The 24,339-nt window shown below is 43.7% G+C and overlaps 1 protein-coding gene across 1 annotated transcript in view; it reads right to left on the bottom strand.

The window, feature by feature from the left end:
* LOC124798950 (paired box pox-neuro protein-like) overlaps window positions 1–24,088 on the bottom strand; it is a 142,058-nt gene extending 117,970 nt beyond the window's left edge. Inside the window, exons 1-2 of the mRNA XM_047262483.1 lie at window positions 24,079–24,088; window positions 21,077–21,297 (exon numbers count right to left, since the gene is read on the bottom strand). Of these exons, the coding sequence (XP_047118439.1) occupies window positions 21,077–21,297; window positions 24,079–24,088 (231 nt within the window). The remainder of the gene's footprint in view (window positions 1–21,076; window positions 21,298–24,078) is intronic.
* Window positions 24,089–24,339: the final 251 nt, after the last annotated feature.

Raw genomic sequence — 24,339 nt, forward strand, 5'->3', positions numbered from 1 at the left:
CGTGTGGGGCCTTGCATTGTCATGTTGCTAAAGGACACGTGCTGACGGCAATCCACATTGCTTTGATTTGATTGCAGGCCGCAGATGATTTTTTTAGGATATCTGTGTATGATGCACTGGTGACAGTGGTCCCTCTAGGCATGTAATACTCCAAAATGACGCCTTTTTCGTCCCAAATGAGAGTCAGCATAGCTTTCCCTGCTGATGGTTTTGTTCGATACTTCTTTGGTTTTGGTGACGAGGAATGGCGCCATTCTTTGCTCGCTCTCTTCGTTTCCGGTTGGTGGAAGTGAACCCAGGTTTCGTCCCCAGTAATGATTCTTACAAGTAAGCCATCAACTTCTCGTTCAAAGCGCCGAAGAAGTTCTTCACAAGCATCAACAAGTCGTTCTCTCTGCAATCAAATCAAAGCAATGTGGATTGCCGTCAGCACGTGTCCTTTAGCAACATGACAATGCAAGGCCCCACACGGCCCGTACAACAGTTGCTACAATCACAGATCTGCACTTTGAGTGTCTTCCTCATCCACTATACTCACCAGACCTTGCCCCAAGTGATTTCCATATGTTTGGACCACTCAAAGACGCAATGGGAGGAAAGAAGCTCCGTTCTAATGAAGAGGTACGCCACCCGGTGCATGAGTGGTTGCGCGGACTACCACAAGATTTTTTTTTCTAAAGGAATTTATGCACTTGTAAGCGCTGGAGGACTTGCATTGAGCGTGGGGGCGATTACGTTGAAAAGTGAGTCAGCTGCCGTGGCACCCATCTTGCAGACACTACGTGAAACTGGAGCACATCACGCACAATGTGGTGTGCTGACCCATGACTAATCTGTAAACATGGTGCAATGTCATTCAGTCTCACTCGGCGGTTTTCCTTCACTATGGCTTCAACTACTGCAATGTTCTGTGGAGTCACAACTCCTTGTGCCTGACCTGGACAAGGAGTATCTTCCACTGTAGTCACACCATTTGCAAACTTCCTACTCCATTCATAGACTCGCTGCTGAGACAAACATGCATCGCCGTACTGAACCTTCATTCGTCGATGAATTTCAATAGGTTTCACACCTTCACTACGCAAAAAAGGAATAACAGAACGCTGATCTTCTCAGGTGCAAGTCGCAAGTGGGGCGGCCACCTTTATACTGATAATGAGACGGTATGTGTGCATCTGTAATATGCTGCCAACTACAGGCCATTCTGCACGCTGTTTGTAGCACGCTTACCAACTTACAGGATAACGGTGCGAAATTTCGATTTGTTATCACAAATTTAAGGTTTTCATTTGACTCACCCTCGTAACTTGCATTTCTTCAAACGTACGAAGACTCATTACAAATGATGCAACAAGAAATAGAGTCCTGCTCATGCAGAGACCATCTAATGCAACAGCAACTACGGTCAGACTCGGTTTCCTAAGCATGAACTATGGTGTCCACTAGGTGGTGGTTAAATAGTAGAACGTAGTGAAGTGGCTCCGAGCCCGAGTGGTATGAGTCGCTGCCGCCAACCATCCTACGTTGCGGAGGCAGAGGGCGCTCATAATCTTGAGCTCATGGAGGCATGGCTCAGTGGGTATGCTCCATTGGTTCTATGGAAGCCACATGCCTGCCAACGACGTTGGACCGAAACATGTGATACCAAGGTAAGAAATCGTATGGAAAGTGATGGAGAGTAAGAATGCAGGCCACCATTATTTTCTTCACTTCATAGTCTAGTAGCTGTGCTACTGCTAAAAAATGACTACCAGGATGTCCACAGTTAAGCCTTAAATGTCTGTAAGTTTATCGTCTTATTATGTGGAATCGAGTATACTTCGACACATTGAGAATGAGATACCTTTGTACTATCACCACTACCGTGATCACCACCACCACCACCACCACCACCACCACCACCACACAAAGTATTATACCCTGCCTCACGCATTCAATGCAAGTACAGCGTCTTCCGTCCTTTTCTCTACTCCCCCATATTTTTCACTTTGCAGTAGGAAGAATCTAACTTTGTGATCTATTAGCTGGTGTCTTTCCTATCCTTCGAAGTATTGTCCATTCACAATTCCTTCTAAAGCATCCTTTATTGCAGTAGAGTAATTACGGCCGGGGGTAATTACCCCTGAGGGGTAAAATGGATTTTCTGAGATCTTGTAGCCGGCCGCTGTGACCGAGCGGTTCTAGGCTCTTCATTCGGGATCCATGCTGCTGCTACGATCGCAGGTTCGAATCCTGTCTCGGGCATGGATGTGTGTGATGTTTTAGGTTAGTTAGGTTTAAGTAGTTCTAAGTCTAGGAGACTAATGACCTCAGATCTTAAGTTCAAATGGTTCAAATGGCTCCAAGCACTATGGGACTTAACGTCTGAGGTCATCTGTCCCCTAGACTTGGAACTACTTAAACCTAACCTAACCTAAGGACATCACAAACATCCATGGCCGAGGAAGGATTCGAACCTGCGACCGTAGCAGCAGCGCGGTTCCGGACTGAAGTGCCTAGCACCGCACGGCCACAACGGCCGGTAGATGTTAAGTCCCATAGTGCTTAGAGCCATTTGAACCATTTGAGTCCTTGTAAACAAATGGGTTCCACTGTGTTTAGATCACTAAACTAAATTATTTTTGGAAGAGATTTAGTGATTTCACTATTTCTAACAATGTAATACCAATAATTTTTCCAGATACTAGTATTAGGTGTTAGAGCTTAAGCATTTCTTCTTACTTTTAAGCTTACTTTAGTGAATTTGGTTTTAGGGTGTCTTGTTAACATCTGGCTGTTTAGTCAAATTAAATCCTTATTTGGTCATTGCTGTTAAACGATTAACCGGTTAATGTTTGTTTTAATTACGCAGTCACTGTAACAAACATATATCGGTCGGTGTCTAGGGCGGGGTTTGTTCCGGGCCTTGGGAAATTACTTATTTGATGCTCAGTCTTGCCTGAATTAAATTTGTCTGCCCTCGGCTTCCCGAGTTGGTCGTGACGTCAGACGTCCGGCGTGTTATCCACTACCCGACGATTCACCGGGCGTGGCTGGTCCACGTCGGCTGTGTGCGTGTGTGTGCGGTGTCGGTGTGGTGTACCGCCTCCTATGTTGCTGCAGCCAATGAGGTGGCACGGCCTCCTCGCTTATCACGGCGTCTCTCTGTAAGTTGTTCTTAATCTCACGGCATTCGGACTTAAGTTTAAATAAAGGTATCCGCTACTCTAAGTCATCTTAGCCAAGCATTGCCCCCGCCTTGTCTTGTACTGCTGTTTGATTTGAAGATCTTCAATTCTTAATTATGGATTGCTGCAAATTTAAAAACCTTTGTTACCTTCTGTTCCAAAACTGTTAGTGCCCAAAGAACATTCCATTGTTGTAAACCTGGACCTGTAAATTTTAAAATATTGTCAAATGCTATACTTGCAAAATTTTTAATATTGTAACCTTTCTGTTTCAGAAGTTGCTAAATTGCTAGGGCCAAAAGCGCCCTCAAGTTATCTTAATGGTAATCCTGAACTTGTTAAATTTTTCTAAATAGCGGCCACCTTCCTTGTTTGAAGTTTACTATTTAATGAGTGCTTTTCAAATTATTATGGTAATTCTCTTTCTGTAATTTTAGTGAAGTCATATTTGCCTGGTTGAAATCTTACGGATGTCTAAAGGGCTCGCGAGCTGTATTTTTATGAATGTTAAACTTGTTATTTTTAACTAACGAGAAAATACCTCAAAAAGAAAAAAGTGTAAGTTGGGTCCTTTCGGTTCGCCGTCCTGAAATCAATCTGACAGTTACTATTCATCAATACGTTTCTGATATTTTCGAGTATATCTTGTTAAAAAAAGGATCACCAACTATTGTGAAGCAACAAATGGCCTTCCGTAAACTCAGCCTGCACCTTCCTCGCTCCCGTTAAGTTGTTGCCGTACCCTGGGGCGCCCACTGAGATTTCAATAATGAACTTACGACATTTGCATGCAATGAGGAAGTTTAAAAAATCGGATGTTCTGGTTCATCGTGCTCTGAGCCAAAGTCACAAAAGTCAGCAAGTAGCCATATGTGCATCTCTGTTGGTTCGTCATCAATTGGGTCGTGAACAACACCGACCGCTCCAATACTTTATCGTTACTGGTGACAGGAAAGGCTGTCCTTATACTAATATAAGGAACATCATCATAGCTAACACTTGCTTCAAGAATCATGAAAGAAGGTTGTATACATGGGAGAACCCTGGAGATACTAAAAGGTTTCAGATAGGTTATGTAACGGTAAGACAGAGATTTAGGAACCAGAAATTGTAAGACATTTCCAGGGGCAGATGTGGACTCTGACCACAATCTATTGGTTATCAACTGTAGATTAAAACTGAAGAAACTGCAAAAAGGTGACAATTTAAGGAGATGGGACCTGGACAAACTGAAAGAACCAGAGGTTGTACAGAGTTTCAGGGAGAGCATAAGGGAACAAGTGACAAGAATTGGGGAAAGAAATACAGTAGAAGAAGAATGGGTAGCTTTGAGAGATGAAATAGTGAAGGTAGCAGAGGATCAAGTAGGTAAAAAGGCGAGGGCTAGTAGAATTCCTTGGGTAACAGAAGAGACACTGAATTTAATTGATGAAAGGAGGAAATACAAAAATGCAGTAAGTGAAGCAGGCAAAAAGGAATACAAACGTCTCAAAAATGAGATCGACAGGAAGTGCAAAATGACTAAGCAGGGATGGCTAGAAGACAAATGTAAGGATGTAGAGGCTTATCTCACGAGGGGTAATATAGATACTGCCTACGGGAAAATTAAAGAGACCTTTGGAGAAAACAGAACCACTTGCATGAATATCAAGAGCTCAGATGGAAACCCAGTTCTAAGCAAAGAAGGGAAAGCAGAAAGGCGGAAGGAGTATATAGAGGGTCTATACAGGGGCGATGTTCTTGAGGACAATATTATGGAAATGGAAGAGGATGTAGATAGAGGGGAAATGGGAAATACGATACTGCGTGAAGTGTTTGACAGAGCACTGAAAGACCTGAGTCGAAGCAAATCCCCGGGAGTAGACAACATTCCATTAGAATTACTGACAGCCTTGGGAGAGCCAGGCCTCACAAAACTCTACCATCTGGTGAGCAAGATGTATGAGACAGGCGAAATTCCCTCAGACTTCAAGAAGAACATAATAATTCCAATCCCAAAGAAAGCAGATGTTGACAGATGTGAAAATTACCGAACTATCAGTTTAATAAGTCACAGCTGCAAAATACTACCGCGAATTCATTACAGACGAATGGAAAAACTGGTAGAAGCCGACGTCGGGGAAGATCAGTTTGGATTCCGTAGAAATGTTGGAACACGTGAGGCAACACAGACCCTACGTCTTATCTTAGAAGAAAGATTAAGGAAAGGCAAACCTACGTTTCTAGCATTTGTAGACTTAGAGAAAGCTTTTGACAATGTTGACTGGAATACTCTCTTTCAAATTCTGTAAGTGGCAGGGGTAAAATACAGGGAGCGAAAGGCTATTTACAATTTGTACAGAAACCAGAGGGCAGTTATAAGAGTCGAGGGACATGAAAGGGAAGCAGCGGTTGGGTAGGGAGTGAGACAGGGTTGTAGCCTCTCCCCGGTGCTACTCAATCTGTATATTGAGCAAGCAGTAAAGGAAACAAAAGAAAAGTTCGGAGTAGGTATTAAAATCCATGGAGAAGAAATAAAAACTTTGAGGTTCGCCGATGACATTGTAATTCTGTCAGAAACAGCAAAGGACTTGGAAGAGCAGTTAAACGGAATGGACAGTGTCTTGAAAGGAGGGTATAAGATGAACATCAACAAAAATAAAACAAGGATAATGGAATGTAGTCGAATTAAGATGGGTGATGCTGAGGGAATTAGATTAGGAAATGAGACACTTAACGTAGTAAAGGAGTTTTGCTATTTGGGGAACAAAATAACTGATCATGGTCGAAGTAGAGAGGATATAAAATTTAGACTGGTAATGGCAAGGAAAGCGTTTCTGAAGAAGAGAAATTTGTTAACATGGAGTATTGATTTAAGTGTCAGGAAGTCGTTTCTGCAAGTATTTGTATGGAGTGTAGCCATGTATGGAAGTGAAACATGGACGATAAATAGTTTAGACAAGAAGAGAATAGAAGCTTTCGAAATGTGGTGCTACAAAAGAATGCTGAAGATTAGATAGGAAGATCACATAACTAATGAGGAGGTATTGAATAGAAATGGGGAGAAGAGTTTGTGGCACAACTTGACTAGAAGATGGATCGGTTGGTAGGACATATTCTGAGGCATCAAGGGATCACCAATTTAGTACTGGAGGGCAGCGTGGAGGGTAAAAATCGTAGAGGGAGACCAAAAGATGAATACAGTAAGCAGATTCAGAAGGATGTAGGGTGCAGTAGGTACTGGGAGATGAAGAATCTTGCACAGGGTAGAGTAGCTTGGAGAGCTGCATCAAACCAGTCTCAGGTCTGAAGACCACAACAACAACAAGGAAAAGAAAGGAAAGATTGAGTCCAAACAAAGGAGAAACTCCCGATAAGAAGACCTGCCCGCATCCACGAAAGATAATGTTATGCATCTGATGGAACAGCGACGGTGTAGTGTACGCCAATTGCTTCTCCGAGCCGTAAACTTCAATGATGACACTTATTGTCAACAGCTGAGACGTCTTGCAGAGGCAGTCGAAGAACAACGACCAGGAAGAATGAGTGAATAACTGTTAGTATATGACAACGCCCGACCGTATTATGCTCCACTGATAGAAAACACTATACAGGGGTTGGGTCGTGAAGTAATTCCGCAGCTACTTCAATAATCTGCCGTCAAATTTTTACTTTTTCCTCTCTCTCTCTCTCTCTCTCTCGAACAGCTTTCAACGAACTTCCTTTTTGGTTTAAAATGCGCTTCGAGCATGGCTCGACGTGTTCTTCGTCTCAACACCACGTGATTTCTACATCGAAAAGTTACTCCAGACTGTCGTAAACAGTGAAGGAGAATATGTTGTTGATGAGTAAAGCTACGTGTATCCGTGGTATTTATTAAACTTATAGAAAAACGCTGAGGACTTATGCACCAACCCAAAACATCATTTTTATTATCATATTTGGTAATGCTGTACACAAATATCAATGTTATCTCACCAAGGGTGTCTGGTTACACGTAATAGAGGATCAGGTAAAATAAATGCATAAATAAAAAATAATTGTATATATATGAAGATGGTATCTGTTCTTTCGGACATGTCCCAAAGAACAGTTACCATCTTCATATGTATACAGGGTGGTCCATTGCTCGTGACCGGACCAAATATCTCACGAAATAAGCGTCAAACGAAATAACTACAAAGAAAGAAACTTGGCTAGCTTGGGGGGGGGGGGGGGGGACACCAGATGGCGCTATGGTTGGCCCGCTAGATGGCGCTGCCACAGGTCAAACGGATATGAACTGCTTTTTTAAAAATAGGAACCCCCATTTTTTATTTCATATTCGTGTAGTACGTAAAGAAATATGAATGTTTTAGTTGGACCACATTTTTCGCTTTATGATAGATGGCGCTGTAATAGTCACAAACATATGGATCACAACTTTACCGAGCGAGGTGGCGCAGTGGTTAGCACACTGGACTCGCATTCGGGAGAACGACGGTTCAATCCCGTCTCCAGCCATCCTGATTTAGGTTTTCCGTGATTTCCCTACATCGTTTCAGGCAAATGCCGGGATGGTTCCTTTGAAAGGGCACGGCCGATTTCCTTCCCAATCCTTCCCTAACCCGAGCTTGCGCTCCGTCTCTAATGACCTCGTTGTCGACGGGACGTTAAACACTAACCACCACCACCACCACAATTTTAGACGAACAATTGGTAACAGGTTGGTTTTTTAAATTAAAATACAGAACATAGGTACGTTTGAACATTTTATTTCGGTTGTTCCAATATGATGCATGTGCCTTTGTGAACTTATCATTTCTGAGAACGTATGCTGTTACAGCGTGATTACCTGTAAATACCACATTACTGCAATATATGCTCAAAATGATGTCCGTCAACCTCAATGCATTTGGCAATACGTGTAACGACATTTCTCTCAACAGCGAGTAGTTCGCCTTCCGTAATGTTCGCACATGCATTGACAATGCGCTGACGCATGTTGTCAGACGTTGTCGGTGGATCACGATAGCAAATATCCTTCATCTTTCCCCACAGAAAGAAATCCGGGGACGTCAGATCCGGCGAACGTGCGGGCCATGGTATGGTGCTTCGACGACCAATCCACCTGTCTTGAAATACGCTATTCAATACCGCTTCAACAGCACGCGAGCTATGTGCCGGACATCCATCATGTTGGAAGTACATCCCCATTCCGTCATGCAGTGAAACATCTTGTAGTAACATCGGTAGAACATTACGTAGGAAATCAGCATACATTGCAACCATTTAGACTGGCATCGATAAAATGGGGGGGGGGGGGGCAATTATCCTTCCTCCCATAACGCCGCACCATACATTAACCCGCCAAGGTCGCAGATGTTCCACTCGTGGATTTTCCGTTGCCCAATAGCGCAAAAGTCTGTCATCGTCCCCTAATTTTTATATTTATTTACGTACTACACGAATATGTAATAAAAAATGGGGGTTCCTATTTTAAAAAAAGCAGTTCATATCCGTTTGACCTATGGCAGCGCCATCTAGCGGGCCAACCATAGCGCCATCTGGTTTCCTCCTTCAAGCTAGACGAGTTACGTTCTTTTCGTTTGATGCTTATTTCATGAGATATTTAGCCCGGTCACTATCAATGGACGACCATGTATAGTTAAGGCTCAACGACCACTTGACCAACTTCTTCTGTGTTCCCGAACTCTTACTGGAATCGGCAAAACGCCGCGAGTAAGGAGTATAACGGGCACGGTCACTATGAATATAGTGGGGGGACAATAATTTGGGCCGGCACGCGTAGCTCAGCGTGTTCGGTTAGAGAGCTGGTTGGCCGCTGTAATAAAAAACTGAGTGGAAGGATCAACAAAACGAACTTTAGCGGATGTCATGTTACGTCCGCAACGACCAAACCCAACAAAAAAAAAAAAAAAAAAAAAAAAGAAAAATGATAGCTAGAGCGTCTGCCACGTAAACATGAGATCCTGGGTTCCAGTCCCGGTCGGGGCACGCATTTTCAACTGTCCCCGTTGACTTATATCAACGCCTGTCTGCAGCTAGTCATTTCATTGTAAAAAAATAATTGGTCATGAGACAACGGAACTAGAGGCACAAACAAAATTGAAATAGGTTCTTAATTGAAATGATGTTTAAGATAATGGTAAACTTCTCTACGTTGGATAGGTCGATCAAAGCAGATAAATGATTTTTGTTTTCGTTGATTAGTACTGTGTTCCTTGTACGGCTGTATGAAACTGTTTGCAATTACTGCAGTTCCCGTGCTTCCGATGCGGCGAGTCGGTTTGGCCAGCCGCGGTGGTCTGAGATCTCGATCTCACGTCCGTCCGGCAGGTCCAGCTGTACTCGGGCGCAGTCGGCGGCAGAATACAGATGAGGCCTGTCACACGGCCGCTCGTTACGGCGGCTAACTTATACCAGACGTTTATGGATGGGACCTCCGTGCTCGTACCACTGCCATGTCTGCGCATTAAAAAAAAGGTCGCCAAATTACGTATGATCCCATACTTAATACCTCGGATAATTCGATAATGCGTCTGCTGTAACATTTGCGTCTCAGTTTTATTTATTCTCTTTGATATGACAGCGTTAATGTCCCTTGTTGGTGAAAAGTTGTTATCGATGGAGGATTCGGCCAGATAGCCAACGACGTGTTCCTGCAAAAGCGCTCTTACGCAAAGTCTAGGTCAGTGCCAAAACGATAAAGATCGTGAATGAAGACCAGAATAAAGATCACTGACTCTTCATTATTCGTATATAATACAGGTACTAACATTATAACGATATTTTAAAATCTTGAGTACAAATTAATGTTACAGGATAGTACACTACTGACCATTAAAATTGCTACACCAAGAAGAAATGCAGATGATAAACGGGTATTCATTGGACAAATATATTACACTAGAACTGACATGTGATTACATTTTCACGCAATTTGGGTGCATAGAGCCTGAGGAATCAGTACCCGGGTTAACCACCTCTGGCCGTAATAACGGCCTTGATTCGCCTGGGCATTGAGTCAAAGAGAGCTTGGATGACGTGTACAGTTACAGCTGCCCATGCAACTTCAACACGATATCACGGTTCATCAAGAGTAGTGACTGGCGTATTGTGACGAGCCAGTTGCTCGGCCACCATTGACCAGACGTTTTCAGTTGGTGAGAGATCTGGAGAACGTGCTGATCAGGGCAGCAGTCGAACATTTTCTGTATGCAGGAACGCCCTTACAGGACCTGCAACATGCGGTCGTGCATTATCCTGCTGAAATGTAGGGTTTCGCAGGGATCGAATGAAGGATAGAGCCATGGGTAGTAACACATCTGAAATATAACGTCCACTGTTCAAAGTGCCGTCAATGCGAACAAGAGGTGACCGAGACGTGTAGCCAATGGCACCACATACCATCACGCCGGGTGATACGCCAGTATGGCGATGACGAATACACGCTTGCAATGTGCGTTCACCGCGATGTCGCCAAACACGGATGCGGCCATCATGATGCTGTAAACAGAACCTAGATTCATCCGAAAAAATGACGTTTTGCCATTAGTGCACCTAGGTTCGTCGTTTAGTACACCATCGCAGGCGCTCCTGTCTGTGATGCAGCGTCGAGGGTAACCGCGGCCATGGTCTCCGAGTTGATAGTCCATGCTGCTGCAAATGTCGTCGAACTGTTCGTGCAGATGGTTGTTGTCTTGCAAACGTCCCCATCTGTTGACTCAGGGATCGAGACGTGGCTGCACGATCCATTACAGCCATGCGGATAGCATGCCTGTCATCTCGACTGCTAGTGATACGAGGCCGTTGGGATCGAGCAGGGCGTTCCGTATTACCGTCCTGATCCCACCGATTCCATATTCTGTTAACAGTCATTAGATCTCGACCAACGTGAGCATCAATGTCGCGATACGATAAACCGCAATTGCGATAGGCTACAATCCGACCTTTATCAAAGTCGGAAACGTGATGGTACGCATTTCTCCTCCTTACACGAGGTATCACAACAACGTTTCACCAGGCAGCGCCCGTCAACTGCTGTTTGTGTATGAGAAATCGGTTGGAAACTTTCCTCATGTCAGCACGTTGTAGGTGTCACCACCGGCGCCAACCTTGTGTGAATGCTCTGGAAAGCTAATCATTTGCTTATCACAGCATCTTCTTCCTGTCGGTTAAATTTCGCGTCTGTAGCACGTCATCTTCGTTTACAATATACATAAATGACTTAGTTGACAACATCGGTAGCTCCGTGAGGCTATTTGCAGATGACACGGTTGTCTACAAGAAAGTAGCAACATCAGAAGACTCGTACGTACTCCAGGAGGACCTGCAGAGGATTAATGCATGGTGCGACAGCTGGCAGCTTTCCCTAAACGTAGATAAATGTAATATAATGCGCATACATAGGGGCAGAAATCCATTCCAGTACGATTATGCCATAGGTGGTAAATCATTGGAAGCGGTAACGACCGTAAAATACTTAGGAGTTACTATCCGGAGCGATCTGAAGTGGAATGATCACATAAAACAAATAGTGGGAAAAGCAGGCGCCAGGTTGAGATTCATAGGAAGAATTCTAAGAAAATGTGACTCATCGACGAAAGAAGTAGCTTACAAAACGCTTGTTCGTCCGATTCTTGAGTATTGCTCATCAGTATGGGACCCTTACCAGGTTGGATTAATAGAAGAGATAGACATGATCCAGCGAAAAGCAGCGCGATTCGTCATGGGGACATTTAGTCAGCGCGAGAGCGTTACGGAGATGCTGAACAAGCTCCAGTGGCGGACACTTCAAGAAAGTCGTTACGCAATACGGAGAGGTTTATTATCGAAATTACGAGAGAGCACATTCCGGGAAGAGATGGGCAACATATTACTACCGCCCACATATATCTCGCGTAATGATCACAACGAAAAGATCCGAGAAATTAGAGCAAATACGGAGACTTACAAGCAGTCGTTCTTCCCACGCACAATTCGTGAATGGAACAGGGAAGGGGGGATCAGATAGTGGTACAATAAGTACCCTCCGCCACACACCGTAAGGTGGCTCGCGGAGTATAGATGTAGATGTAGCAATTTTAATGGGCAGTAGTGTATTTTGTATTCAAGTTATTAACATGTCTATGTTCCTCCAAGAATCGACGGAGTATTCCATAAATAAAACAAAATTTCCGGATAGGTCGTATCTACTTATATAAGTATTCCTACAATAAGGCGTCTCAAGGTGTCACTACAGTAATTACAAAGTTGTTAAGGCTAGAGTGGCCACTTGTTGACAAACTACCTGTTGGCTTCCGTCTCGGGTTCTTCTACCGCCGTTTTTTTTATGATTTTTTTGACGTTTCGCCAGCATGAACGGCTGGCGTTGTCAAAGCCTTACCATTCATTTATGGTTGTGGACTGGTCGCAGATTATGTGTACATGGCGTGCCAACGTCCAAGGGCGGTCGTCCTCCTGCTACTTGCAACGGTCGTTCGCTGCAGCACTGGGTTTCAGCTTTCTTTTTTCTTGTTTAAGGTATTCTCATGTTTGTGTATTTCTATAGCTTCTCTGAACAAGAGGATGTGACAGCTCTTCTCTACAGCCACAACTAACGTGTCTGCGAATTTTACCATGTGGTCGGTTCATACAGCGCGTGCTTTGCCACGGCCGATTCCTCCACCTGTCCCATCCTGAAATATCGCTTATGTTCTGTGATCCTGGTGTTGACTGATCGTCCAATCTTTCCAACATAAACTTTACCCCATTTGCATCCCCTCTCGCCCTTTTGTCGCGGTGCCGGACTGAAACAGTTACACCGAAGTTCTTGAAACGTAAGCGCCTATTAACCACCGCCCAAGCCCATCGTATATACTACAGAATGGATCGAGCTTTTCTTCGTGAGCGAATTCATGCAACGCGAGGATACTTGGCACGTACTGATGAACTTTGGGATATCTTCTATAAACTAAGTAGCCGAATGCATCGAGACGACTGGGACAAGAACAACAGCATCACTCACAGTAGCGTGCTGATCGAACTCGAGCGCTGCACTGAGTGACAGAAGAAAAAGTTTGCAAGATGCCGGAAAAAAACTGACGTGTCACGCACAGTGGTGTACCACACTGAAGTATAACTGACGAAAGAGGAACAGGAGGGAGTTTCGCCGTCATCCCGAAAACTGTACCTATGGAGAACATCATTGCTAATTCCGAAGCGGCCATTTGGACCATTTCCCTGTGAAAGAGCTGAAGAAATACAGCCTGAAACAACCAGGATACAGCGCCGAGCAACAGCACCAGTTTGCAACCTGAAGAAGGAAGAGGTACAAGCTATCAAGAGCCTTAACGCCGACCAGAGTATATCATACCGCCTGTAAATAAGGGAAACGCGACTGTCGTAATGAAGACCGAAGATTATGAGCAGAAGATCAGGGATCTGTTAGGTGCGACGACGTACCAAAAACTAAGCGCAGATCCAACGCAGCGGGTCACACGGAATGCGAATCGGTTAATCGAGGCGTCTTCTCTCTCGGCGGACATACAGAGGAACCTGAGCAACACAGAAACTCTACCACCTGAGCTGTATGGATTACCAAAGATCCATAAGAGTATTGCTCCATTATGATCCACTGTTGGCGCCCCTGACACACCGACTTATAAACTGGCAAAACACTTGGCTACTCTACTCCAGCCGCATGTGGGAATACTGACACAACATAAAGGACTCAGGTTATTTCATTGAGAAGCTGAAGAAACTAAAACTTGGACAAGACGACACCCTGGTCAGCATTGATGTCGTTTCTTTGTTTACCAAAGTGCTACTCATTAACTCTCTGAACCATATCGTTTCCATTTTCTCGCAAGACATCACCAAGCTCTTTCATGCACGTATCACTACAAGCTATTTCACGTGGAATGGCAACTTCTACGAGCAGCAGGAAGACGTCACCATGGATAGTCCTCTTAGTCCAGTGGTGACAAACTTCTTCATGGAACATTTAGAAACACAGGCGATGGACTTGGCACCTTGTAAGCCTAAGGCGTGGTACAGATGTGTTGTGTGGAGACATGGTAGAGAACAGCTCGGTGACTTCCTAATACATCTGAACAGCCAATGTAAAATTTGCCATGGAAGCTACCATATCTAGATGTGATCGTCAGGGGGGATAGTGAAAACCTGGGACGTAGCGTGTATCGAAAACGAACACACTCGGACCGACACCAGCACAGACTGTCAAATCAACAGCCGAGTCAGAAAAGAGCCATGATTAATGCGCTCGTAACGCTAGTAAGAGGAATATGTTAGCCGCAGCCACTCAGATACAAGATGCAACACCAGGAAAGGATTCTGAGGAGCAATGTTATATAAGAAGTATAGCAGGGTCAAAAACTCTGCGTAGGGTCACTTCCGAGAAAGAAAAGTCGGGTACGGCCTTGTGCCATACACTCCCAGAGTCGGACAGAATCGGCCGTATATTGCGCAAACACGGCGTAAACAGTCTTTATAATCCGACAAAGTTCAAAGTGTGCCTCAGATCGGCGAAGGAGAAAAGGGACCGACATGCAATGTCGGGAATATACCGCATACCATGCACATGCGGAAAAGTTTATGTTGAAATGACTGGACAATCGGTCAACACCAGGATCACAGAACATAAGCAGCATTTCAGGTTGGGACAGGTGGAGAAATCGTGCGACAAGTCCTGGGTGTAGAGAAGAGCGATCACACCCGCTTGTTCAGAGGAGCAAGGGAAAGACACAAACATGAGAATAGCTCCAACAAGAGAGAAGAAAACCTCCAGGTGAACGGATCCTGGATTCCCGTGCTGCAGCGAACGACTGTTCCTGGTAGCAGGAGGAGAATGGCCCGCCAGGTACATACAATCTGCAGCAGCGAATTCCACTCCGGTGCGCCACCAGCAGTGGAGGGTGAAGCTTTGACACTGCCAATGCTGGCGAAATGTCAGAAAAATCATGAAGCAAACGTCGGCCGAAGAATCCGAGACAGAAGACAACAGGCAGTTCGTCACTGCAGTAATTGATTTGCAAACAAATTGTAGTTGTCAGATAATGTCCCTCGCCTGCCTCATACGACCAACCAACCAATCCCCTCTTTTAGTCAAACTTGGCATACATTTTCTTTTTTTCTCCAACTAAATTCAGTACCACCTCATTAGTAATTGACCTATCCATGAATTTTCAACGTTCTTCTTTAGCGTCAAATTTCAAAGCCTTCTGTTCTCTTCTTTTCTGAAGTGTCAATCACCAACGTTTCACTTGGGTACAAAGCTACGCTCGAGACAAATACTTCCAGAACAGACTACCTAACACTTTAATTTATATTCGGTTTTAGCAAATTCTCCGTTTCAGAAACTGTTGTGTTGCTGTTGCTAGTCTTCATTTTATATCCTGCCTACTTGTGCCATCGTCAATTCTCTTGGTGTTCAAATAGCAATAGTCATCCACTACTTTTAGTGTTTCATTTCCGACCTAATTTCGTCATCACCACCTGATTTATTTCGACTACATTCCATTAACCTAGTTTTTCTGTGGTTGAAGCTCATCTTATAACGTCTTTCCAGCTGAAGTGCTCTTCCACGTCCTTTGCCATTTTTGACAGACTGACATCAGCAAGGCTCAGTTTTATTTTCTTCTCCTGAACTTGAATTTTCTTTCCAAATGTCTCCTTGGTTTATTTCGCAATTTGCTCAAAGTAGAGACTAAAATATTTAAAACGAGTAATTGTGGATTTTGGGGGTATGTGTTCCTCTGAGATGAAGAAATTAGCACAGGAGAGGAAATCGTGGCGGACCTTTCCATCGTTACTAATTTTTTTTAGTGGTAGATTAAGTTGAATTCACTGAATATTTTGGCACATTAGTTGATCAAGAAATAGCACAAAAATTCTTTCGCTAGTATTGTAATGGGAAAAGCATTAGCTCGATCGTGCTGGTAAGGTTTTATTTCAGCTTAATTGTCCTCTGACGTACTGCAATATACTTGACGTTATGAGGAACAGTTATTAATAAAAGCTTATTCTTAGTTTATTTTCATTTGACAGAAATGCTAGCAAAACGTTACACAGTTAGTGGATCATATTTCATTGCACAGAAGTGTAATAATCACAATAACTTTACAGCCTATGTGATACAGAGTCATGGTGCAGACTGTTTCCCTTTTTGTGAACTAGTTGGGAACAATTCTTTCTCTTCGGAAAACGGAAGTACTGGTTGCATTTTATACACTTTGTATTAGGTCTAATACTGCGGTACTCATGTTAACATATTCGTTGTCACTGTGTGTCAGTGATCATATCGTATCGTATGTCTAAACATGGCTTCGAATGAGATTTGTATACTTTTAACCTTTTTAAGTTTCCTCGCTTATCCTATAAGATAACCTCACAGTCTTCTGCTCTCCTCTTTCTCCCTCGTCAAGCTAAAAGAGGCTGTGGCATAGAAATCCTAAATTTAAGAAGATTCATAATGCTCTTTTTGACACTGACAAATCGCACTCAGGTAAGAGTCCGCTGACAGAACGAATCTCATCTTCTGTTAGACTCGCATATGAAAAAGCTACTGTGCATCAAAGCATTCCCGTAAAAAATTGGTACAAACAGCAGTAACAAAGCGAACGCACGATCGTGTCCATTCAAGGATACAGACATACAGGAAACATCTAACTCGCACAATTGTGTTAATACCAATTTATCACAAAATTACTGTGCATGGATACGAGATTGCTTATGACTGTCTGTAATACAATATTACATACTCCTTTCCAAATAACCATACTCAGTATATTGTTGAAACAAGCCAATTTAATGTACTTAAGAGCTGCTGACCTGACGACGGCATAGTGATTTCGTCTTGAAGAAATTCAATTACATCTGGCACGGATCTGCTGGCGCTGGGTGGAAGTATAACCAAGAGGAATACGTACCGTAGGCCACGCAGAATCATTGCAGGCCGGTTGGAAACAAGGCAAGAGAGTCAGTTCGACAGATAAAAAAAAAAAAAAAGAAAATGAGAACCCAGACTATCGCTGGATCCGGGTAAAAGGCGTATCACCAGTAACCCTCCGTCCCCCTCCAAACCCGATTCTTTAAAGAATTTAACTCCCATGTGTAAAGCGTCATATCTCTCGAATTTTGTGTCGTGCCATGATGTAATTTTGCGGTTACGTTCAATGTCTGCAAAACGTGTTGCGAATAGAGTTAGTGGTAAATAAGTAATAAATTAGAACGCCACGCTTGATGCCTTGGTTTGACTACATGAAAATCGAAAACATGGTAAGCTATAAACTTTCTAGCTATAATCACTTTATAGGAGGTTTTGTAAAGATCTGAAATTATCTGTAAGGATTGTTGAAAGTGCTCTCATTTCCAAATACTGGATGAATATTGTCTGGGTAATTAGCACGCCCTGATATACACTGCCTCAATAGATACACATAATGTTTTGACTGTAGTTTTTGTGTCAAACCCTTAACATAAGTTTATGTCTCATAAAGAGAAGATTATAAGAGAATTTTGTATTTTTAAATGAGGAAGATAATTATTCACTGAGGTGACGAAAGTCATGGGACAGTGTAGCAGTATCTCGTACACAAGGTATGAAAGGGCAGTACGCTGGTAGATTTGTCATTTGTACTCAGGTGATTCGTGAAAAAAGATTTCTGACTTGATTATGGCCACACGATGGGAATTAACAGACTTTGAACACGAAATGGTAGCTGGAGCTAGACGCAAGGTTCATTCCACATCGGAAATCGTTAGAGATTTCAATATTCCGAGATCCACAGTGTCAAGGGTGTGCCGAGAGTACCAAATATCAGGCATTACCTCTCACCACGGTCAATGCAATGGTGACGACCTTAACTTAACAACCGAGAGCAGCGGTGTTTACTTAGAGTTGTCAGTGGTAACAGCCAAGCAACAATGCGACAATATGGAAAGTACGACAAACGTATCCACCAGGGCAGTGTGGCAAAGTTTGGATCGTAGACGACCGACGAGATTACCTTTTCTACCAGAACGACATCGCCTGCAGAGCGTCTCCTTCCCTTTGGCTCGAAGCCATATCAGTTGGATCCTAGACGACTGGAAAGCCAGGCCATGGTTTTGGTCCTTATTTCAGTCGGTGAGAGCTGATCGTACGGTTAGTGTGGCGTAGATCCATAGTCTCAGGTTATAAGAAGGCTCTGTGCAAGCTGGTGATGACTACATAATGATGACAGCTGTGTTCACATGGAATGGACTGGGTTCTCTGGTCCGACTGTACCGACCAGTGAGTGGAAATGGTTATGTTCGGCTGCTTGGAGACTATTTGCAGCCATTCATGGGCTTCACGTCCCTAAACAAAGATGTCATGTCCTTGGGACACAATTGTTCGCTATTGATTTGAAGAAAATTCTTGATAATTCGAGCAAATTATTTAGGCACTCATATAGCCTGACGTTAATACTATCGAACATTTATGGGACATAATCGAGAGGTCAGCTGGTGCACAAAAATCCTGCACCAGCGATACATTCGCAAATCTGGACGGCTGTAGATGCAGCATGACTCAATATTTCTGCTGGGGATTTCCATCACGCCACGTCGATTTGCTGCACTATGTCGGGCAAAAGGAAGTTCGACACGATCTTAGGAGGTGTCCCACGTACTTTGTCATCCCAGTGTAGCTGTTATCGAGTTGATTACGACAGCATTTTAATTTTTTGAATGAGGTCGATAATAATACGAAATACAGCAAATTAAATTTTTCATCAAAGCGGTAGCACCCAGCGACTGTTACATTGACTTGTAAATTATAGACTGCAGTAATCAGTCGTCCTTGCAGGTCTATGCTAGAAGCTGATGTCATAAAAAGTTACATGTAATGGCTTAATTCTTATGGCTTGTGTATTACATACCAGTATTATTTTCGCTCAAAGCATGTAGGTCGCTGCTGATCGGGCTTCACCCACAGTTCATTGAATACTACTGTTTGCGGATGGCAGGCTGTTTGGAGAACACATCGGTTGGTTACATGGCGCCATCTACTGTAAGGCGTGTTATGTTGGCGAAACAGGAAGAGACTGGAAATCAGGTTTGCGGAACACGTCGCTCTGGGAAGAAAAGAAAGCATGGAAAAATCGAATATGACTGCACATTTATTTACAACAATACATAGTGTGCCAAATTTGACATCCAGTGTAATGTTGCTACAAAAGTGTGAGAAAGGCAGGCTCCTCGACCACCTAGAAGAACTCGAGATCTTCTACCATTACAAAAATACCAACAGCAACCTCACCAATCATCAGATTGTTATGAACAATGGACAGTTCTGGAAACTGTTTAGAGATTTCTTGCTGGCAAACAGTGGAGGTTTCGACCAAGAGGGAACGAGGTAATAGCTTTTTTTTTCTTTTTTTTCCTTTATTGTATTTCAATTCCCCATCGGGGCGGGCTGGCAGCAGCGTATGCGCTGCTCTTCAGCCGAAAGACATAGAACAAACAATAGAAGACAGTTAAAAATATACAAAGGAGAGAATATGGTGAACATAGATATAAAAAAGGGGAACATCATGGAAGGCAATAGACAAAAAAAAGGGTCGACTGAAAATGGAGATAAAAACCGTAATAAAGAGCGCACACAAAAAACCACACACTGGGACAATTAAAAGAACACAAGGCACAGTATGACCGGAGCATAAAAGTATCGATCGATGACGTAGCACATAACAACACACTGACAGCGAACCTCAAGGCAGCACACAATTAAAATCACACCTCTTGACGCACAGGAGAAACAGCACTAAACAAAACACTGACATGGCACACTGACGATGATCAAAACGGAGGATCTGCCAGGCAAAGAGGTAACAGCCGCCGTCTTGCCAATATGTAGCAGCCATTTGCGTAATACTGTATGAGTACGATGATTATAATTCTGAACCAACAGAACTTCTTCCATGATACTTTAGCTCAGATGCATATACAGTATTATTATTAATAGCAATTCAGTATATTGGTTGTTTTGCATTTACAAGGAAAATCGGTTTTAAGAGATAATGAGGTTAGTACTCTCTGTATCTATAGCAGAATAGCCAGATTGCACCAACCAAGCATTTGACTGACATTTGGCGCCATCTATGAACTGTTTAGTAAATATGATGAGCAATATACTTACTATGTTTTAATAAAGGGAGATATAATATAAAGACAAAAATATTTAAGCCATATCAACTAATAGGTGTATACAGCAAGTGTCTTCTTGTGTCTTATAAATTTTAAAAAAATTTTGAAACTTAACTATCTGACGTAATTTAGATGTTTTAATAATAATAACGGACTCGCAAGGAGTGAACATGGACATTTTACTACTTGCTGGCAAATATAAAATTAGTCGGACTACAACGTAAAGAGTTTTACTTTTCATTTTACGTAATTCTCATGCAAACTTGAGGTGGTTTACTTCCCTTGAATTTTATATACGTAGCTCATGTAGATGGCGCCATGTAACCAACCGACGTGTTCTCCATACAGCCTGCCCGCCGCAAACAGTAAAATTCAATGAACTGTGGGTGAAGCCCGATCAACAGGGAATTACACGCATTGAGCGAAAATAATAGTGGTATGTAATATACAAACAATGTGAGTTAAGCCATTACTTGTAACTTTTCATGACATCATCTGACCATGTACTTCTTGTATTATTAGCACTGAGAATGGCTAGCTTCTACTAGCTGAAATCTAGATCTGCATAATAAAATTTAAGCAAGGACGACTGATTGCTGCAATCTTATAATTTCCAAATGAAATTTTTGTTGCTCCTGGAAGCTGGTAGATAGGCAACGTGCAAGTGCAGCTGTGGCACGGATTAGCCGGTCAGTAGTACGGGCAGGAGAAGGCTCTGAGGGCGGTCGAGAGAGTGGCGCGAGTAGTGTCGGGTGTACCTTGGTCTTGCTGCCGCCGATGGAGCCGGGCCGAATGGAGCCGGTCTCGTAGAAGCGCGTCAGGATCTTGGACACGCAGCCGTGCGACACGAGCAGCTGGCGGGAGATGTCGCAGGGCCGCACGCCGAGCAGCGCCAGCTGGACGATGCGGCGGCGCACCACGTCGGGCAGCGGCCGCCCGTTCACGAACACGCCGCCCAGCTGGTTCACGCCCGCCTGGCCTGCAACACAACGTCCATCGTCACCGCTCACTCACCAGGGAATACACACAATACGCTACACTGCGAGCGCGCCGATACGTGATGTCTTAGTGCTAGTTTTCTCTCGGGTTCAGCATGTGTCCATCGCTTTGGCAGACTAACTAAATTCGCTATTCCCCACCTTTTCAACTCTAGACTGATGGACATTAACGTAGGGTGTGTCTACCCTTCGCCTTTATAACGACTTTAACTTGTAACCTTCGCCGGCCGCTGTGGCCGAGCGGTTCTAGGCGCTTCAGTTTGGAACCGCGTGACCGCTACGGTCGTAGGTTCGAATTCTGCCTCGGGCAAGGATGTGTGTGATGTCCTTAGCTTAGTTAGGTTTAAATAGTTCTAAGTCCAGGGGACTGATGGCCTCAGATATTAAGTTCCACAGTGCTCAGAGACATTTGAATCATATGTAACCTTCCACTTACTAATCGGCCTATTCTGCTTGCGATTTAAGATATGACCGTGGATCGCGTGTATGTCTTTTTTCTAATTGGATAAAACTATCTTTCCCGAAGAAGTGATACTGATAAGTAGGAGCAAAGTGTACAACCGGCCCTTCTGATGGAAAGTCTACTAAATATAAAAAGTAACTAAACCGAACAGGGCTATAATTTGGAAAATGAAAGTCATTTTGTGCGTTGTAAAATTAGGGTCACGTATCACTGTGTAATATTGTTTCATTCACTGCCACTATTTCATGGTTATAATTTTGTTAGTACTGCACATGTGTGCTGGAAGAAAAGCTTTGAATTTTTCGCACTGGGACAGAGTACTACCGTTGCGATGTTAGGATCGTGTTGTCGACAGAAGGCAGTCAGTGAATCTCAATACGATAGGTGCGTCTCCCCTGGCAGGTTTTCAAGGAAGTGTGTCTCCTGCCTGCTTTGTGCTATTGTGGAGTGAGCCAACGCCCAGGCCTAACAGTGGATGGAGGATGCCATGCACCCACAGCTGACCGCAGAGAACACTTGAGTTTGACATTTTTGCCTTTCCTGAAAGAACATCAAAGGCCGAGACACCACTACACCACCAGGCCAGCGTGAGAATAATGCTTGCTTTTGCTCCAAAATTTTTGCCATCCAATCTAGTTGAGTCATCCCGCTATTGAGGTGGCGTAAAAGGGCTGACAAGTCGAGGAAACACTGCTCCAGTTTGGTATCAAACTTGTGTTTCTTTGTGTGCCTTTTGTGCAAAGAGTGGGAAGTTCTTGCTGTGCTACCCTACCTTTTCATGATGCAAGTGATTTTTTCGTCTGTCGCATTGGCAACAGCATTGAGTCGTCCTATCCACTCGGAATTTTTTGAAAGTGCAGAATGGAGGGCTGTCAACTTAGATTTGGGCATTGGAAAAGAGCGTTTGGCGCCATTGGCCGGGAGGCCCCTCACGGGGCAGGTCCGACCGCCTTGGTTCAGGTCTTATTACATTCAGTACCACATTGGGCGACCTGCGCGCCGGATGGGGATGAAATAAAGATGAAGACAACACAACACCCAGTCCTTGAGCGGAGAAAATCCATGACCCAGCCGGAAATCGAACCCGGGCCCCGTAGGACGGCAGTCCGTCACGCTGGTCGTTCAGCTATCGGGGCGGACATTTGGGCATTCATCTCTGGACTGACACGGAGAGGGATTCTTCTATAGCTGCTGTCTGCTGCCGATTAGCTGACGCTAGCTAATTTGGAGAAATGTTAGTGTCGCAATTCTGCCAGCACGATCTGCATTCTGAACAGCTCGTTCCTTGCTTACTTTGTCACGCAGCTAGTATTATTTCATTTTACTATAATGTATGGCATTTTCCATCGTTAACTTTGATTTCGTGAGCTGGCAAGATGAGCAGATCTTGTTGCGCTTCCTCCATACAGTCTTCTACATTTCTTTTTTTGTAGCTCCCCACAGTTTTAGAGTCATTTTGTATTTCGGTTTGCGTTTTAGAGAAATTTTCTCTCTGCTAATTATACTGTGGCTTATGGCAACCATTACACGAAAAAGGTAACTTAATCTCAGTCTTGGCTTTTCCATAATCAAGCGACCCACAAATAATAAATATAACCTGTTGTATTCCCAATTTGCTATTTTTGTTATTCTTACTGTTGCGACGTTTTCGTTGTATATAGTGGCAAAAACTCAACGATCAGTTGTATCAAGAATTCAGAGGAAAAAATAGCATTTCATTCACTCATCTTGTGTGATCAAAGATTTGTTTTAATTGCTCTTATGCTCAGGTATGGGATTAACCAGACACGACTCTCAGTATGTCCTTCTTGTCTACGGCGTGTTGAGTTCTGTCTGCTACGAAGCCTTGAATCCAATAAAAAATTGATCCGACACGCGGAAGATTGCATTTTTTTTTCTAATTGGAAGTGCATGTCTGTATCGAATGCCTCCAGGAAGTCAAAAGAATGTGGCATCAACTTGGACGCCGCTGTCACGGCACCTGGTTCAAATGGTTCAAATACGGGTGCAGGAGCCTAGTTTGTTTCGCAATAATGAATATCAAGAATATCTCATTGCTCTTAAGGAATGCGTTTTAGAACCCACGTTTACTTGACATTTGAGCTTCCATTATAGTGTACTTTCAGCCGTGTAAGATTGCGCCATTCTTTTTGTACCCCCTGTATGTGCATATCGCTATCCCATGGTTTTTGTCACCTCAGTGTATTACGATTACCAGTCTGGCATAGAGTCTTAATGTGTCAGGAGGTCTCGTTACAGCGCCTCAAAAGCTTTAATGTCGATTCAACAGCTTACTTACGTTGCCCCATTCTGGCCCCTCCTGCGAGGGGCGATGGCTCTCCTTGCCTGCGTATAGCGACAGAAATCGCCAGCTTTGTATGCAAACTGCATATCGCTTTAACCTGCGGCAGCTTGTTGTTAAATGTATTAAAGAGACCTACCGCAAAGAGTGATGCGGCGTAACCCAAATTGCAGAATGCGTGTGGTCGTTTTGGCGAGTACTGGAAGCACAAGCCACGGGGCGTCTCGCCAGTAAAAGCGGAGATTTCATTATAAAATT

The sequence above is a fragment of the Schistocerca piceifrons genome, chromosome 5 (genome assembly GCF_021461385.2).
Source record: "Schistocerca piceifrons isolate TAMUIC-IGC-003096 chromosome 5, iqSchPice1.1, whole genome shotgun sequence".
In the NCBI taxonomy this organism is placed as follows: domain Eukaryota; kingdom Metazoa; phylum Arthropoda; class Insecta; order Orthoptera; family Acrididae; genus Schistocerca; species Schistocerca piceifrons.